Source organism: Furipterus horrens, unplaced genomic scaffold, assembly GCF_987537825.1.
Source record: "Furipterus horrens unplaced genomic scaffold, mFurHor1.1.pri manual_scaffold_6, whole genome shotgun sequence".
Classification (NCBI taxonomy): Eukaryota; Metazoa; Chordata; class Mammalia; order Chiroptera; family Furipteridae; genus Furipterus; species Furipterus horrens.
In genome coordinates, this window is record NW_028327176.1 from 51,222,138 (window position 1) to 51,239,948 (window position 17,811).

Consider the following 17,811-nt stretch of genomic DNA (forward strand, 5'->3'; position numbering starts at 1 on the left):
GTCTGTAAATATACCATGAGGAGTATCTGAAGACCTAAGATATAACACTTGGAAAAGGGAAGACCTGTCAAGCCAGGAAATGGATATGTGTGCAATAGTAGCAAGGATTGTTTTTTGGAAACAGTAACAGACCTATTCCATGTGGCTAGAGTACAGAACCAGAACCAAGAGAAAGTATTATAAGCAAACATGTCCACTTAGCATGAGGAAGACCTTCCTCACTGCTATTGCTGTTCAACCATGTTATGATCTACATCACAAAGCAGTGAGCTCCTCATCACTGGACAAAGCCTGGAAAACCATCCATCAGGGATGTTTTTAAGGCAACGGGCAAAGACTGGCTGGATGGTCCACCTTTGAAATTGTTGATGTTCTATGAGGTTATTGTAATCACACCCAGCCTGTGTTCTCCAATCTTCCTTAACACTATATGTAATATTATACAACTATTTTAGTCTCATGTTTAGATTTTCTCTCAATTTTCTACCTCCTTGCTTCAATTTTAAGTTTGAGGGTTAGAATTGATCTTCTTTTTTAATTTATTGATTTGTGAGAGAAAGAAACATCCATTTTGGTTCCACTTATTTATATGTTCATTGGTTGATACTTGTATGTGTTCTGATTGGGGATGGAACCCACAAGATTGATATATCAGGATGATGCTCTAACCAATTGAGCTACCCAGCCAGGGCAGAAGGAACTTCTAAGGCTTTGATATCTCCCTCATCAAACACACTCCCCTCCCAAGATCAAAGCTATCTACCTTTACTTATTATTTGCTATGTTTTTCCTCTTCTATTTCTAAATTAATTTTGCTTATCCTGCATCTAAATTATGTGATTATTCATTTCTTTCACTTAGATTTCTACTTTTTGTGACCCTGTGTATTTTGGAGTCAAACCCAGTTACTCTTCCTATCAAAACAGAACTCTAGAACTGGATGGGTATCTCAGTTGGTTAAGAGTGTTGTCACGATACACCAAGGTTGCATGTTTGATCCCTGGTCAGGGCACATATACAATTCACCACTGAATGCATAATTAAGTGGAACATCAAATCAATGTTTCTCTCTCTCTCCCTCTCTTCCTCTCTCTCTAAAGTCAATTTTTTTTAAAAAGAGAGAGAACTCTAGCACAATTCCTTTCATTTCTTCTACTTTCAGCAACAGCCCAGTTGGTCAACCAACACTTACCATCAAACTGATAGTGCATGGTTTGATGGATGCGTTCTGTGACACTGGCCAGCCAGTCTTGGAAGGATAAGGTCACTTGTGCCTCATCTAACAGCTGACCGCAGGCTAGGAAAAACAAACAAAAGCTTTGGTTAACTTTTATTTTTTCTTACAAAATAAACAGTTAACTGAAGTTTTAAAAAGGTAAGAAGTTTATACAGATAAAAAAAAGAACAAGAAGCTGAAATTCAAAGAATTTAAGTAAAATGGAAGATTCTAGAGTTGTTTTTTTTTAAAGAATTCATTTAGAAAAAAAGAAAAGTTCTGAGATACTAATAGGTTCAAGATTAATAACCAGAGAAAGTGTGCAGACTTTCAAGAAACATGGCTGTTTTAGGGATCTATAAATTGGTCCTATTTCTGATTAATATGCCTCTATGCACAGAGATATTCTACTCTAGTCTATTCTTTTTTTTTAATGTGTTTTATTGATTATAATGTTACATTTGTCCCAATTTCCCTTCCCTCTTCTCCCCTCCACCCGGTGGCCCCCCTCCCTCCAGTTGTCCCCTTTTAGACCATGTCCATTAGTTGTGCATATAGTTCTTCTCAACCTCAGTCTATTCCATTCCCTCCTACTATGCTCCTTAATTCCTATATTATCTCCCTCCCTCTCCCCCTTCCCCCTCCCTGCTGACCTCCCCCCAATATGCTCCCCATACCTATAGTTCTTTTTCCACTCTCGTTGCCTGTTTAGTTTGCCTTTGTTTCAATTCCCTAGCTTCTGTTATTGTTTCTTGTGATGCAGTTTTCATTTTAGATTTCATAGTTTTGATCCTCCTTTTTCTAAACCAGTCCCTTTAACATCTCGTATAACAGTGGTTTGGATCTAATGAACTCTTTCAGTTTTATTTTGTCCTGGAAACACTTTCTCTGCCCTTCTATTCTGAATGACAGCTTCGCTGGATAGAGTATTCGTGGTTGTAGGTTTTGGATTTTCATTACTTTGAATATTTCTTGCCAATCCCTTCTTGCCTGCAGGGTCTCCTTTGAGAAGTCAGCTGATAGTCTAATTGGGGCCCCTTGGTACATAATTCTTTTCTTCTCTCTTGCTGCTTTTAAGATTATCTCTTTATCTTTAGCTTTTGACATTTTGATTATAATGTGTCTTGGAGTGGTTCACCCTGGGTCCAGTTTTTTTGGAATTCTCTGTGCTTCCTGGACCTGTAAGTCTATTTCCTTCCCCAAGTTCGGGAAGTTCTGCTTTATTATATTTTCACTTAATTTTTCAATTTCTAGTTCTTCTTCTTCGCCCTCTGGCAAACCAATGATTCTTATGTTGGGCCTTTTATAGCTGTCCCAGAGGTTTCTGATCCTCTCATCATTTTCCTTGCTTCCCGTTTTTTCTCTCTGCACTGGTTGACTGTTTGTTCCTTCTTTGTGTTCCGGTTTGTTGATTTGAACTCTGGATTTTATTTCCTCACCATCTGTCTCGTATGTGGTTTTGTTCCTTTCAGTATGAGTGTTTTTCGATTCTTTCTCATCTTTTTCCAAATCTTTTGTTAATTCTGTAAGCCACCTGATAACAATGGCCCTGAACTGAGCCTCTGACAGGTTTCTTATTTGTTCATCTGTCAGATTCTTCATCTGTTGCCTGGTGAGCTGCGCCACCAGGATTTCTATAGTTGTCTGCCTCATTTTGACAGATGCATTTTGTTTTCTTGGGCCAGCTATAGGGGGCAGTGCCTGTGTACTCGTCACAACCCAGCGACCAGCGCCGATCTGCAACCTTTCTCGCCTGCGCTTTGTCGTCACTGCCCAGCTACCAGTGGCGATCCGCAACCTATTTCGCAGCCCTGTGGCGCTTTGTGTGGGGGCGGGGGTCCAAGTTGGATTCACACAGTTATTCCGCTAGGAGACCGGGATCCGTCCTCCCGCCCCCTGGGCCTCACTGTTCGAGGTGATGTGGTGGCTGCTTCTCCCAGCGTTGGGGTCGCGAGCCGCTGGGGTTTGACTGCAGCCGGGATTGTCCTCCCTGCCGCTAGGATTGTTCTCCCTGCCGCTGTCCCTGGTGCGACCGCAAACAGCACCACCCACTTTCGCTCTTCCTACCTGCCCAAAGAGCGCCGCTGGTTTATAACTTCATACGTTGGGATTCCATGTAGTTTTATTTTCTGGAATTTCTAGTTATCTTTTGTTTTGAAGTAGTTGTATTCCTCTCTAGTTGTAGAGGGAGGCCGAGCATGTCCGTCTAAGCCTCCATCTTGGCCGGAAGTTTTATTCTATTCTATTCTATTCTATTCTATTCTATTCTATTCTATTCTATTCTATCCTATCCTATTTCTTCCCCTGAAATGTCTTCACATGTCTGAGTATATTCCCTTTTACAGAGATACCAATATCATAACTAATATTTGAAATGAAAAGTCTCATAGGTAAATGCATATAGCGATAATTTACAATAAAAGCTATTTTCTTTCTTCTTTGTACCAGAGGAACTGATGAAGATTTGTTGAAAATCTTCTACCTGATACAGGTGATCTGTTTGTTTCCTAACCTTCCAAAAACATTTATTCCTGGATGTGTAAGTTCTTAATTAGTTAATTAAGATTTGGTCTTGTATTATTTTATATTTATGTATTGTTTTTCAAGATCAAAGTATTAGGCCAGTGATGATGTCTAGTTTTTAGTCACCCAGCCATACTGCATGGCTAACTACAGCATAGCACATACTCAATAAATACTACCAAAATTGAACTAAACTATTTTATACAATGTATAAGGAGAGTTTATAAAAAGGTTGATCCCCAAATGTCTGAGCTTAATTATTCTCAGTAGAAAGGTGATATATAAGTGTATGTTATATTTGAATTAAGTAATTTTGTCTTCATAAATTTAGAACGATAGCCATGCTATTCTTTTAGATATGTTTCAAACTTCACTAACTGTGGAGAACAGACTATACTTGTCTTTCTCAACAAATATTTATCACTGAATTATTATAAAATGTGTTTCTTCTTCAACTTTAAATCTCCACACCAACTGCATGTGAGTAATAAACGAGAGGGAAAAATCCTACAAAGTACCTTCTGCTAAAACATATCAGTAATTTTTATCGCATTTGTTTTTTAAAAGACAAGATTTGGTTTTGTGCATGATATGAGACCAGTGGGATAGGACAGACTTCAGTCCCAGTGCCTGCTAGTGTTTATCTTAGCATTCCTTGGGGGGTACACCATGCAACATTTCTTTGGATTTATTGCTTCTATCTTCTTTTAGATGATTTTCCACCTTTTCAGCCTATTCTGGGACAGAGAAACTTACCTTGCCTTTTTAATGAAGAAGCAACAACAGGCTTTTTCAGGCCACTTTTCCTCAGGTTACTGCTCACTGCATCTTGAGGCAACAGTGAACTGTTCGTCTGTGCACCTAAACCATAAATTGTGATAGTGTTTAATAGCAATTCTGTATAATGTAAATTCCTTATTAATTTATGAAGTGTCTAAAACATAAAGTCTTTTTATAATTTCTAAGCTTCAGTTTCTAGAAGGAATTAGCATTAGCCTTTATACATAACATTTTAAGTTTCTGACAATCCTTATAGGAAACTGAGGGTAAAGGAAGAAAAAACAATTCTCCCATTGTTCCCACCTCTCGGACAACCACTGTTAATTTTCTGGTGAACTACCTTCTATTTTTTTTTTTTTAATGAATAGATGGTCTTGCTGGTTTTGTGATTTTAAGTAGCTGTGATTTTACCAGGACTGCTAGATTTAACAAAATTTTTTTACATTTCAGCCCTGACCAGTGTGACTCAGCTGGTTGGGCATCATCCTGCAAAGTGAAAGGTTGCTGGTTTGATTCCTGGTCAGGGCACATGCCTAGGTTGTGGGTTTGGTCCCCAGTTGGGGTGCCCATGAGAGGCAAATGATCGATGTCTCTCTCTCATATCAATGTTTTTCTCCCTTTCTCTAAAAATAATAAATTAAAATTTTTTTTTATATTTTAAATAACTAAATATTTAGCCTACATATGATCCAAATATTGCATGGGAGATACTTACATTAAACATTTATTCATTGTTTATCTGATAATCAAGTTTGAACATTCTGTTGAGTCCTAAACATTTCTCCAAATTCTTCATAATCATTTTTATTGGTTGCCCGATAGTCTATCAAGTGGTTTTATCATGGTTCATTTAACTATCCCCAGTGGTTGGCCCTTAGTTATTTCTAATTTTATAATATTATAAATGACCATAAAATGAGTATTGCTGCACAAAATGCTTTTCCTGCACCAAGGATTAGTTCCTTAAAAGAAGATTATTTAGAAGTAGACTACTGTGTTGAAGAGTAAAAACTTTATTTTTGAATTTCAAGTTTTCTTGGGAAAGACCAATAAGTAAACATTTAACAACAGTGTCTGCTCTACATTGCTACCAGAATTACCTCTTACAAACATGAAAATGATGAAATTATTCTTTCTCCACCTTCACCAACTTCTCAGAACCAAAACTCCTGCGTATGACCACCTCACCCATCTCTAGCAATAATCCCTATAAGTAGGAGCACTTTTCAGGTTCTTAACAGATTCTGTAAACTATTCTTACATGTCATTATGGCAATTTATACTACACTAGTCATGCCAGAAAGCCCGAATTGTACCTTTACCTGTGGTTTCATCATTTTAAAAACCTTTGCTAATTTGGTAGCAAAAAGTATCTTATTTTAATTTTGTATTTCTAAAATTTTTGCATTTCTCCTCTTGCTAGTGAGTTTGGAATTTGGTCGACATTTGTGGACCAGGTAATATTTTATTTTTGTTTAGAGTCTGTCTTTTGACATATGTCTAGTAGGGTATGTCAGCATTTTCATATTGATATAAGAGTTTTTAACTGACAGTGGTATTATTTGAATCTAAAATCTATATAGCACTGGCTGGTGTGGCTCCATGGATTGAACGCAGGCCTGCAAACCAAAAGGTTGCCAGTTCTATTCCTGGTTAGGGCACATGCCTGGGGTTGTGACCAAGTCCCCAGTTGGGGGCGTGCAGGAGGCAACCGATCGATGTTTTTCTCACATATCGATGTTCCTCTCCTTCTCTTTCTCTCTCCCTTCCCCTCTCTCTAAAATAAATAAATAAATAAATAAATAAATAAATAAATAAATAAATAAATAAAATCTTTAAAAAACATATGTGAAATGTAAGTAAAAAATATTCCTATAATAGTGTGGAATATATAATGAATTATTATAACATTTTTTAAATAATTTATTTTATTTTATTTATTTTTAGAAAGAAGGAAAGGGAGGGAGAAAGAGAGGGAGAGAAACATTGATGCATGAGGAAAACATCCATTGGTTGTCTGCAATGCAGGCCTGTGCCCTGACTGGAATCAAACCAGCAACCTTTTGGTTAGCAGGCTGGCACTCAATCCACTGAGCCACACCAGCCAGGGCTGTAACAAGATTTTTAAAACACTCTGTGGATGAAAACCTGATAACACTGCCCTAAGGCAGATTAAGGTGTAAGACTAGTCTGAATGTTTAAAGAATGAAAAATATATTCAATAATAAAAGTTGAGTTTGGTTTGATCTTATATTTAGCCAGTAAAACCAACTTTGAGCTTGACTGGACAAAGAATCATTAATGGAGGGTAAAACTTTTTTAGGGGAAAAAAAACCGTAAAAACTATTTCTTGTAATTGCTGGGATTCAGTAAAACACATACACAATCTCTAAAGATAACACCATCAAACAAACAAACCAAATAGCTTCTCACCAGATACTTCATCCTTTTTCCTCTTCTTTGCTTTAGATGGAGTAGATTCACAAGTTGATACTGTTGATTCTGAATGGCAGCCCAACTGGGGCACAATAATCTCTTTAAGACCTAAAATATAACAGATTTCTGAATCATTAATACTAACCAAGAGGAAGTATGGACCTCAGCTTACAGAAAAATTAATTTAGCCTTGGCTGGGTGGCTCAGTTGATTGGAGCATCATCCCATGCACCAAAAGATTACAGGTTCGATCCCTTGTCAGGGCATATACCTAAGTTGTGGGTGCAGGGCGTGTATGGAGGGCAATTGATTGATGTTTCTCTCTCACTGTCTCAAATCAATAAAACATAACCTCAGGTGAGGATTATGAAAAAATAAAATTATAAAGATCCAAATCCCCAAACAATGGAGTGATTGCGTGCATTAAAATAAGTTTCTTTGGAATACAAATCAAAACAATGACATATTACTTCACACCTGTTAGAATGGCTATTATCAATAAGATAAGAAATGAGTATTGGAGAAGATGTGGAAAAAAAGAAAACACTCATACACTGCTAGTGGGAATGTAAACCAGCACAGCCACTATGGAAAACAGTATATGGGTTCCTCAAAAATATAAGAATAGAGCTACCATATGACCCAGCAATACCTCTTCTGGGTATAGATACCCAAATTATTTGAAACATTTATTCATAAAGATATATGTACTCCTATATTCACTGTAGCATTATTCACAGTAGCGAAGACATAGAAACAACCTAAGTGTTCTTCGATGAATGACTGGATCAAGAGGGTGTGGTACATATATACAATGAAATACTACTCAGCCATAAGGAAGACTGAAATACTGACATTTGCAACAACATGGATGGGTTTTGAGAGTACTGTGCTAAACACAATAGGTCGGATAGAAAAACAACAAAAAGCATATGATTTCACTCATATGTGGGATGTAAAACAGAAAGCAACACACAAAAATAACAAAATAAATTCATATACACAGACAACAGTTTGAAGATTACCAGAAGGGAAAAGAGTGGGAGGAGGATAAACAGAATAAAGGGGATCAAATATATGGGAGACTAAACTATGGGTGGTGAGCACACAATGCAATATGCAGATGATGTATTATAAAATTGTATACTTGAATCTCAGTGCTATTAACCAATGTTAATGTTATCAGCCCAATAAATATTGTGGACCTACCAAAAAAGTTCCTTTAGAGGACAGCCCAAAACATGTTTTTGTTCATAGAACATTAACCTGATAGAAGGCTCTACAGAGCAATGTAAAACTAAAAAGTTGGGAGCTGCTACCAACTAAAGGTCACTTAAAAATGAAAGTAAAAAGCATCTACAAAATTAAATGAAATATATTTACAATAACAAAACTTGATTTAGAAACTTGAAAGGTTTTCTTTTGAGAAGGTACTTGTTTTCCCCATCTTCAAAGATAAGCAAGCAAACAAGCCAAAATAAAAGGGATTTTTAAAAATTAACATAGGGCATCTGTGGAAGAGTAAAAAAAAATCAAAACAAAGCTAACTTTACTAGATTCATTGTTTCAATGAAAATGTTGGAGTCTCTTGATCATTAATTTCAACCAACCAACCAACCTTTATGCAAGTGCTGCCTGGGATTAAAAGAAGGAATGCTTTTCATTTGAATTATCTAGCAACTGCTTCTGAAGGTTGCTAGGACAATCTCCAAATACCATCAATGGAACTCTTTCATTGCCATTTTAGAAAAACATTGTGTGTCAACCATACCACCTACCGCTGGAATCAAAATTTAGGAAGTCTGAGAATTCCTGAGCCAATGTCTCATCACTGGCAAAGGCACAGATGCAAGCAAAGAAATGAATGCATCTCTGTGCTGTCTCATCCTTGCAGGCATTCGACTTGTGTGATTTCAGAGTCTGGCAGGAGCAGAAGAAACGGCGCTCGGGCAAGCTTTTGGCGCTGATTTTCTGCACAAAGGATGTATGCAAATACCCCAAACTATGCTTCTGGCTTGCCTTGCATTTCACCACCAAAATGTTTTTAGTAATTCTCTGTACAAGGGGACCTGTGGGTTCTGTGGCCAACTGCCAGATGGTTTGCTTGGTTTCTGAGGAGGCCTGCATTGCATTCAGGACTGAGCTCTTTAGAGTCAGAGGGGTGGCCTCTGCCTGACAGTTCACTGCCAACTTGATGTGCTGGCACTGGTTTTCCACAACACTCTGGGTGGCAGCTTTCAGGCAGGAGGGGACATAACACCGTCCAGAGCTCAGCTGAGTGATAATTGTCCCATCTACCGTCTGGATTGTCGTTTCTGAAACACCTAGCTCCACAAAGCATCGGTAATCCGGGCCCCGGTCTCTTTGCCGCACTGAGTAGACCTGCAGATCAGAGCCTGTTATGATTTTGACAGCTTCAACACTAGGCTGCTTCCGTGCACCATAGCGGAATATGGTTCCACATGTCTTGTTCTTACAGCTCAATCCCCGGGTTCCATTGTATGTGCCGCATCGGGGACACTTTCTGATTCCCCTCAATGTGGCTTTCCCCAAATCAGATAAGAAAGCTGGGACTTTAGTCCTCAGTGAGTTTGGTTCCATTTTTTACAGGCCCCTAAAAAAGACAATAAGCCCATCAGCATCAGTATACACACAGCTAAAATCATTTATGATATTTAGTACAGAAAGTGAAATGTAAAGAAGCTATTCACTATTTTCAAATTATACCCCCAAACACATCCATTTAAACCCTCAAACAAAATAAAAGTGAAGGAAACACTGACTTTCATAGGTCTATAAATTTTTAAAAACGCTAACTAAAGCATTTCTATAGGTTCAATCCTGTTCTATACAACAACATAGGTTAGTTAACCCAATCTTTACATGCACAGATGTTTAACTTGAGCAAGGAGTGGAGAATGGGAAAAGTTAGTTCTTTCCCTTCCACCCTTCCTCACAACACCCAGCCCAGTCCTACCTGTTCAGCTGCCAGAGCACATGGAAAATGACGTAACCTAAATTTATAAGAATTAAAAAGGTGTTTCATTAGTCTGTGATGATCACAGAGGGCAGGTGAAGACATAATCATTTACAGAGTAAATGTGACTGCTTAGCCCAAAGTCTTCTGAAGTTTGAACTCCATAGTGTAACAATACGGCCTCTTTCTTGGCCATTCACTGGCAAAGCTCCTGCCCAATGTTTCACAAAGAAGATTCCCTCTGCCCTACATGGAGATCTTGGCAGTCTACAAATAAAACAAGAAAATATTAAAGTTATACAAAGACAGAATGATTCTTTCCTCTCAGAATAGGAATTTAAGTCTTTCACAAATATCTGACAGAAATTGTTATGAAAATGTTTTGTACTTCCAATTGCAAGATAAAGCAGAGGTAATAGCCACTGCACAGGGAGTGTCAAGAACACCTAGAGCCAAGGATTTATAATTGGTCATTCATCTTTCCTCATAGTAATGCCTTACATTTTTAGAGCACTTTATGTTTTTCCAAGAGCTTCCATATTCATGATTTCATTTGAACCTCACAATATTAATATCGTATATGAGCCAAACAACGACCATTCTTCAGATGAAAATTTAAGTTAAGTAATTTGCCTGCGTTCACTTAGCAAAATTAGCTATGCAGTTTCCACAAATCCAGTGTCTCTTAAGAGTATAAATCTCTGCTTTTGATTTCCCTCCATTACAAAAATTTTCAAACATATAAAAAAATAGAATTATACAGTGAACCTCTATATACTCACCCACTTGATTCTACAATTAACATTTTACTGTATTTGCTTTATTACATATCTATTTTTTCGTCCTCTTCTCCATCCATCAATTTCTTTTACTTTGGTGCATTTCCGAGTAAGCTGCAGACATCAATTCATCACACATATTATTAACTAAAGTTCAATATTTTTAATGCTTTTATAAAAAGCTAATTTGCCTGTGACTTTGAGATAGGTTGTTAGCATTGCTTCCCCCTTTTCCCTCCATATCTTCTAGAGTCCACTGATTAACAAACTGAAAAGTAAAAATAAGAAAAGTCTAAGAATGTCCATCTTTTCATTGGTACTATGAATTAATCCCCCAACTGTAATATTTGCCTGCCAAGTATCCACTGAGTAAATAAAGCTTTGTAAAATACGGTCTACCTCAGTGTTTCTCTGCCTTGGCACTACTGATATTTAGGGCTGGGTAATAATTCTTGGTTGTTAGAGGGGTATCCTATGCATTACAGGATGTTTAGTAGTATCCCTAACCTCTACCCACTAGATGTTAGTAGCAATCAACACCCCCTCCCCCAGTTGTAAAACACCAAGAATGTCTCCATATATTGCTAAATGTCCTCTGGTGGGCAAAAATCACCCATTAAAAAACCACTGAACTAGAAAGACATTAGCCTATTTACACAGCATTTCCTTCCCAGGTCAAGAAATTTCTTTAGTAGGTATTCTCATTTGTCCAAACATGGGTTATCAGGAAAGAATGTTGTTCCGAAGTCAAAAGATGAAAGATTTAGTTGGCCCTTTACCAACTAAATATCTCTGTGACTAAGACTTAACTTTTGAGTCTCAGGTTGTTTTTCATTTGCAAAGTAAGAAAAAACATTACATCTATATGAAAGAGCTTACCTAAAAACTACACTGATATGATTTAACACATCATTAAAGTGGAAAAAGAACAACTTTACTCATTAAGGAAGGAACTGGTTTGCCAATTACATGTGAAGCCTTAAGGTGCTGTAGTTTTTAGCATCATCATGGGAATTCCACTCCTTCTTATTGTTTTCTTTAAGTTTTTCAACTATGCTCTGGAGAGGGTGATTTGTTAATATCTTTCAACATTGCAAATGCACATTTCTTTTTGAAAAACTTTTAACTTTGAAGTAGTTTTAGGTTTATAGAAAAGATACAAAGATAATACAGAGGGTTCCTGTATACTCTTCACCCAGCTTTCCCAAACGTTAACATCTTAATAACCTTGGACATCTGTCAAACTAAAGTTTAAACATTGGTACAATACTATTAACTCTACTACATACTTTATTTGGATTTCAGCAGTTTTACCACTAATGCTCCCCCCCTTTTTAACATGGCATGATTTCATTTTTATTTAAAAATAAAAACATATATACATATAGATGTAGATAGAAAAAAGTTTGAAAGGGTATTTTTAGAGAGAAGAGAGGAAGAGAAACATCGATGATATGCAAGAGAAACATCAATCAGTTGCCTCTTGCACACCCACAACTAAGAACCTGGCCCACAACCCAGGCACGTGCCCTGATTGGGAAGTGAACTGGTGACCTTTCAATCCATGGAGTGACACCCAACCCACTAAGCCACACCAGTCAGGGATCCACTAATGCCTCCTCCCTTTTATTTTATTGATCATGCTGTTATAGTTGTCCCAATATTTTCCCCTTTGCTCCCCTCTGCCCTATTATACCCACCTTCCCTCCAGCAATCCCATCCCCTTACTTCATATACATGAGTCCTGCATGTAAGTTCTTTGGCTTCACCCTTTCCTATATTATTCCTAACTTCCCCCTGTATATTTTGTTCCTACCAATTATGCTTCTTAATCCTTGCACCATTTCCCCATTTCTCCCCCTTCCCCTCCCAGCTGATAACCCTCCAAATGATCCCCACACCTATGATTCTGTTCCTATTCTGGTTGTTTGCTTAGTTTGTTATTTTTTAGATTCAGTTGTTAATAATTGTGAGTTTGTTGTCCTTTTACTATTCATAGTTTTGATCTTCTTTTTCTTAAATAAGTCTCCATAACATTTTGTATAATAATGGCTTGGTGATGATGAACTCTTTCAGCTTTACCTTGTCTGGGAAGCACTTTATCTACCCTTCTATTCTAAATGCTATCTTTGCTGGGTAGAATAATATTGGTTGTAGGTCCTTGCTTTTCATCACTTTGAATACTTCTTGCCAGTCCCTTCTTGCCTGCAAAGTTTCTTTGAGAAACCAGCTGATAGTCTTATGGGAACCCCCTTGTAGGTAACTCTCTGCTTTTCTGTTGCTGCTTTTAAGATTCTCTCTTTATCTTTAACCTTTGGCATTTTAATTATGATGTGTCTTGGTGTGGCTTCCTTGGGTCGAGCTTGTTTGGGACTCTGTGCTTCCTGGATTTGCATGTCTATTTCCTTTGCCAAATTAGGGAAGTTTTCCTTCATTATTTTTTCACGTTTTCAGTTCCTTGCTCTTCAAGCTCTTCTTCTGACACCCCTTTGATTCAGATGTTTAAAGTTGTCCCAGAGGTTCCTAAGCCTCTTCTCATTTTTTTCGGTTGTTTCCTCATTCTGTACTACTGGTTGACTGTTTTTCCTTATGTTCCAAATCATTGCTCTGAACCCTGGCTTCCTTCCCTTCACCACTGGTTTCGTGTGGATTTTCCTTCATTTCACTTAGCATAGCTCTCAGTTTTTTCCTCTTGCATTTGCCATATTCAAACATATCTGTCAAGTCAGTGAGCATCATTATCACCAGTATCACCAGTATTTTGAACTCTGCATCTGTTAGGTTGGCTATCTCCTTGTCACTTAGTTCTCCCACTGGAAATTTGATCTGCTCCCACTTTTGGGCCATACCTCTCTGTCTCAACTTGACAGGCTCCTGTGTTTGCCTCTGTGTCCTAGGCAGAGCTGTTGTACCTGTTATGTTTTAAGGGGCGGAGCCTTAGGCTTCCTGTTTCACTACATTGTGGCGCTGTATTTGGGGAGAGGGAACAATGCCACTCGCTCAGCACTTGCCACTTTTCCAGGCACTTCTCCCACTTCCAGTACGGGACTGGTGCCCCTCTATCTGTTGCCCTTGTTGTGGTTCCCAGAGTGGGTTGTTCTGCAGACGTTCTAGGGCCGTGGGAGCCCTCTAAACCAACGGACTCAGAGAGACTGGCAGTTTCTCCCACCGCCCCAACTCCCACTGATTTTCACAGTCAGAAGCAATGAAGTTTTACTTTCTCTGGCACTGGAACCGTGACCTGCCTAGTCCGGTGTGGGGCTGGGATCGCTCCCCAGGTGTCCCACCCGACTTTCATAATTTGTGACTGCGCTTTCTGCTGTTGCTGCCATCACCGCCGCCGCTGCCATACTGAATTTTCTCCGCCCTGTCTCTGCCCCTCCTACCTGTCTTGATGAGTATTTCTTCTATATACCTTTGTTTGTTGGACTTCCATGCAGTTCAATTTTCTGGTAGTTCTGATTTTTAGTTTTGAGGTAGATGTATTCCTTCTTTTAGTTGTGGAAGGAGGTGAAGCATGTCTACCTATGCCTCCATCTTGGCGGAAGTCCTGCCCTTCTTTAAAGAATAAACTTTAAAAAAGAAACTCACTTATAAGAGGAATCCAATGAACAAAATAAACTAATGAGCAAAATAGAACCAGAGGCGAGAGGTAAGATGGCGGAGGAGTGAGGAGAGGTTGCGGTTTTAGGCTCCGGAGACCCGTCTGCAGTTTGGGCTAATTGCAGACAGAACATCTCAGTGAGCAGCTGGACATTGGCGGGAGTTGAGCCAAGGCACTGCTGGATTAGAGAAAACCCATCTGGGAACAACCTGTTTAGTGAGGATAGCGGAGAAAAAGGGGACGAAACGGGATTCCTGACTGGGGCGGCTGCCCGAGCTGCGGCGGGAAGCACACAAAGGCTTTTTGGCGACCACAGGCTGCCCCGGAGAGGAGTCAGGCGGAGAGCGGATCTCTGCCCGCTGGCAGAGACAGGACTCGACCAAGTGGCATTGGCGCTGAAGGACAGGAGACAGCGTGCTGCCGGGCAAGTGAGAACATAATTCTCCTTTATATTTTTCTCTAGTGGACGGTGGAGAGGGGAGGAAAGTTTGGGGGTGGTAGGCCGTTCTGGAGGAGCCCAGGCGCAGAGGCGTGCTCATCCACTCCCCAACCCTACCGTTGGGTCGCGGGGGCGCACATAGGGAAGTGCTCTCACTCACTGGCCCAGGTACGTGGGGCCGTGAGTCCAGGCGTCCCTCGGACACTCCCCAACGGACATAAGATCAGTGCCCCTATGGGCACAGGGAGGGCCCACTGAACAGGCAGAGAACCGTGCACAGACACCCCTAGACAGCTCCCGTGGGCGCAGGGCCCCAGGCCGGAAAGCAGACCACTAGCGCAGGCTCTGTTTGTGCCCGCCCAGACGGGTGAGGGAAGGCGGGCGGCTGCAGCACGGGAACAGCGGGAGGTGGCGACTCACGGACACTCACTTCCACTGAGCACAAGTGTCCCCAGCTCTGCCCTAAGAGGCGAGAGACCAACTCCCAGAGCTCGGCTCAGCGGGACTAAGGGCACGGGGCGGCGCGCGAGCTCGAAAACACCTCAGCCCGGGGACAATAGGCGCCAATCCCGGGGAAAGCTCTCGGGCTGCCTGCGAGTGCAGGGACGCGCGCAGGGACACCTCAGCGCGAACTCGGAACCACCGCGGCCCAGCAACAACAGGAGCCAATCCCAGGGAAAGCGCTCGGGCCGCCTGCGCGGGCGAACGGGGAACCACCGCGGCCTGGCAACAATAGGCTCCAACCGCGGGGCAAACTCTCGGGCCGCCCGAGCGCGCAGGGGCTCGCACGCAAGGGCACCTCAACTGGCTCCAGCGGGCAGCAAGGGAGCGCGCCATGCCGGCAACCTCGGGCGCGCACCATAGCGGCAACCGGGGGCGCACACCAGTCCTGCAAAAAACAAGAACCTCTGACCTGCCACACTAGACCAGCTGCGGACCCAGAAAAAGAAGGCAACACACCAAGCCTAAAACGGAGTAAAAACATCAATTTTTTTTTTCCAATTTTTTTCTCCCTTGTTCTTTCTTTCTTCTTAATTATTTCTTTTCTTTCCTTCTTTCTTTATTCTTTTCCTGGGGTTTTTTGGGGGGGTTTTGGGGGGGTATATATCTATTATTTTTTCTATTTTTTTCTCTTTTTTCTTTCTTTCTTTCTTCTTTCTTCTTTCTTTTCTATCTTTCTTTGTTCCTTTCTTTCTTCCCTTTTGGGGTTTTTTTGGGGGGGGTTTTGTGGTAAATTTTTTATTTTCTTCTCTTTCTCTCTTTCTTCTTTTCTTTCTTCTATTTTCTTGGGGATTTTCTGGGGGGGTGTTTTTCCTTCTCCTCTTCCAATAACAACAAACTTTATCTCTAACGTGTTGCATATAACCTCTCCTTCTCATCCTTTCTCTTTAATCGTTGTTTATTCGTTTGTGTGTCTAGCTTAGCCCCCCTATCACTCTAAATAATATAATATAATTACTATATAAACCCAAATACAATACAATCCCACTTTCTTACTATATTATGTATTTTTCTATCCTTTTCTTCTATTTTTATTAACATACAATGTAAATATTACTTACTGGCTTGCACAGTCTCAACTATTATTAATCTATCACCCCCTCTATCAAAAATTATATTTTTCCTCCCCAAAAACAACTCTTATCTATTCTTCTTGTAGTATAAAAGCTCAAATCTCTTTACATTTATATTAATACGGGCTAGTTGGCTAACGATAGCAGGATAGAGTGGGGGATACTTTTTGAGGGTGTGGGTCTCCTGCCTGGGCTGTGTGTTTATGTCTTTAACAGCATATCCACAAAAGAACTCAAGACAAAGCGGATAGAGTGACTCTCAACCAACTAGCCAGAAGGAAGATCCTATCAAAGAACATCTGAAATATAACCGAACAGCATAAACAAACAACATAAAGGGTAACTCAAGAACATCAGGCTCAGGATATCAAAGAGACTGTACCACTGAAACTCCCAGACCTTCGATAAAGAATATTACACCACAAAGGAGGGAAGTCAAAGCAGACTACACCCCGCCCCCCAAAAAACCAAATAAATAAATAAATAAAAACAAACAAAAAGAATCCAACATGGTAAGACGCAAAAATAACCCCTCAATGAAAAGAAAAGAGGAATCCTCAGAAAGAGAGATAGATGAAATAGACATAGCCCAAAAGTCAGACATGGAATTCAAAACAATGGTGGTAAAGAAGCTCAATATACTCGACATCCTTAAAATTAACTATGACAACCTTCAAGGAAGTTACCAGCAGCTCCAAGAAAATTACAGGGAACTTGCAGAGAACTACACCAGCATAAAAAAAGACATAGAAATTGTTAACAAGAACCAGGAAGAACTTAAGAATACAATCTCTGAACTGAAAAACACAGTAGAATCAGTCAAAAGCAGACTAAACGAAGCAGAGGATCGGATTAGTGAGTTAGAAGATAATGTAGAGAAAAACTCCCAGACAATACAGCAAAATGAAAAACGATTGAAAAAATATGAACAAGATGTAAGGGAATTACAGGCTAGCATTAGAAAAATTAATTTAAGGATCATCGGAATACGAGAGGGAGAAGAAAAGGAACATGGAATTGAAAATCTGATAGGAGAAATAGTGACAGAAAATTTTCCGAACCTGATGAGAGAAAAAGCTATGCAAGTCCAAGAAGCACTGAGAGTTCCAATCAAGAGGAACCCCCAAAAACCCACTCCAAGGCACATCATAGTTAAAATGGCAACATTCCAAGACAAAGAGAGAATCCTAAAAGCAGCAAGAGAAAAGCAGCAAATAACATACAAGGGAGCTCCGATAAGGTTATCAACTGATTTCTCAACAGAAACATTACAAGCCAGAAGGGAATGGTCAAAAATATTTCAAGCAATGAAAAACAAAGGCCTACAACCAAGAATACTCTCATTCAAAATAGAAGGTGAAATAAGGAGTTTCTCAGACAAAGGAAGACTGAAAGAATACATGTCCACCAAACCAGCATTGCAAGAGATGCTAAAGGGAGTGTTCTAAGAAAAAAGAAGAAAAAAACAAGAGAGGAGAGGAAC

At 39.8% G+C, this 17,811-nt stretch overlaps 1 protein-coding gene across 3 annotated transcripts in view; it reads right to left on the bottom strand.

Annotated features, from left to right (window-relative positions):
- The window catches only part of CUNH2orf42 (chromosome unknown C2orf42 homolog), a 46,054-nt gene that overhangs the window by 14,308 nt on the left and 13,935 nt on the right, over positions 1-17,811 (bottom strand). For 2 of the 3 annotated variants that reach the window (XR_016511926.1, XM_090281478.1), the window contains exons 2-7: positions 10,715-10,825; positions 9,933-10,199; positions 8,734-9,569; positions 6,953-7,063; positions 4,496-4,600; positions 1,193-1,297 (exon numbers count right to left, since the gene is read on the bottom strand). Coding sequence is in view for 2 of the 3 variants with exons in the window: in XM_090281478.1 (XP_090137604.1) it covers positions 1,193-1,297; positions 4,496-4,600; positions 6,953-7,063; positions 8,734-9,556 (1,144 nt within the window). In the remaining variant the exon portion in view is untranslated. The remainder of the gene's footprint in view (positions 1-1,192; positions 1,298-4,495; positions 4,601-6,952; positions 7,064-8,733; positions 9,570-9,932; positions 10,200-10,714; positions 10,826-17,811) is intronic. The other variant, XM_090281479.1, reaches the window with a different exon arrangement.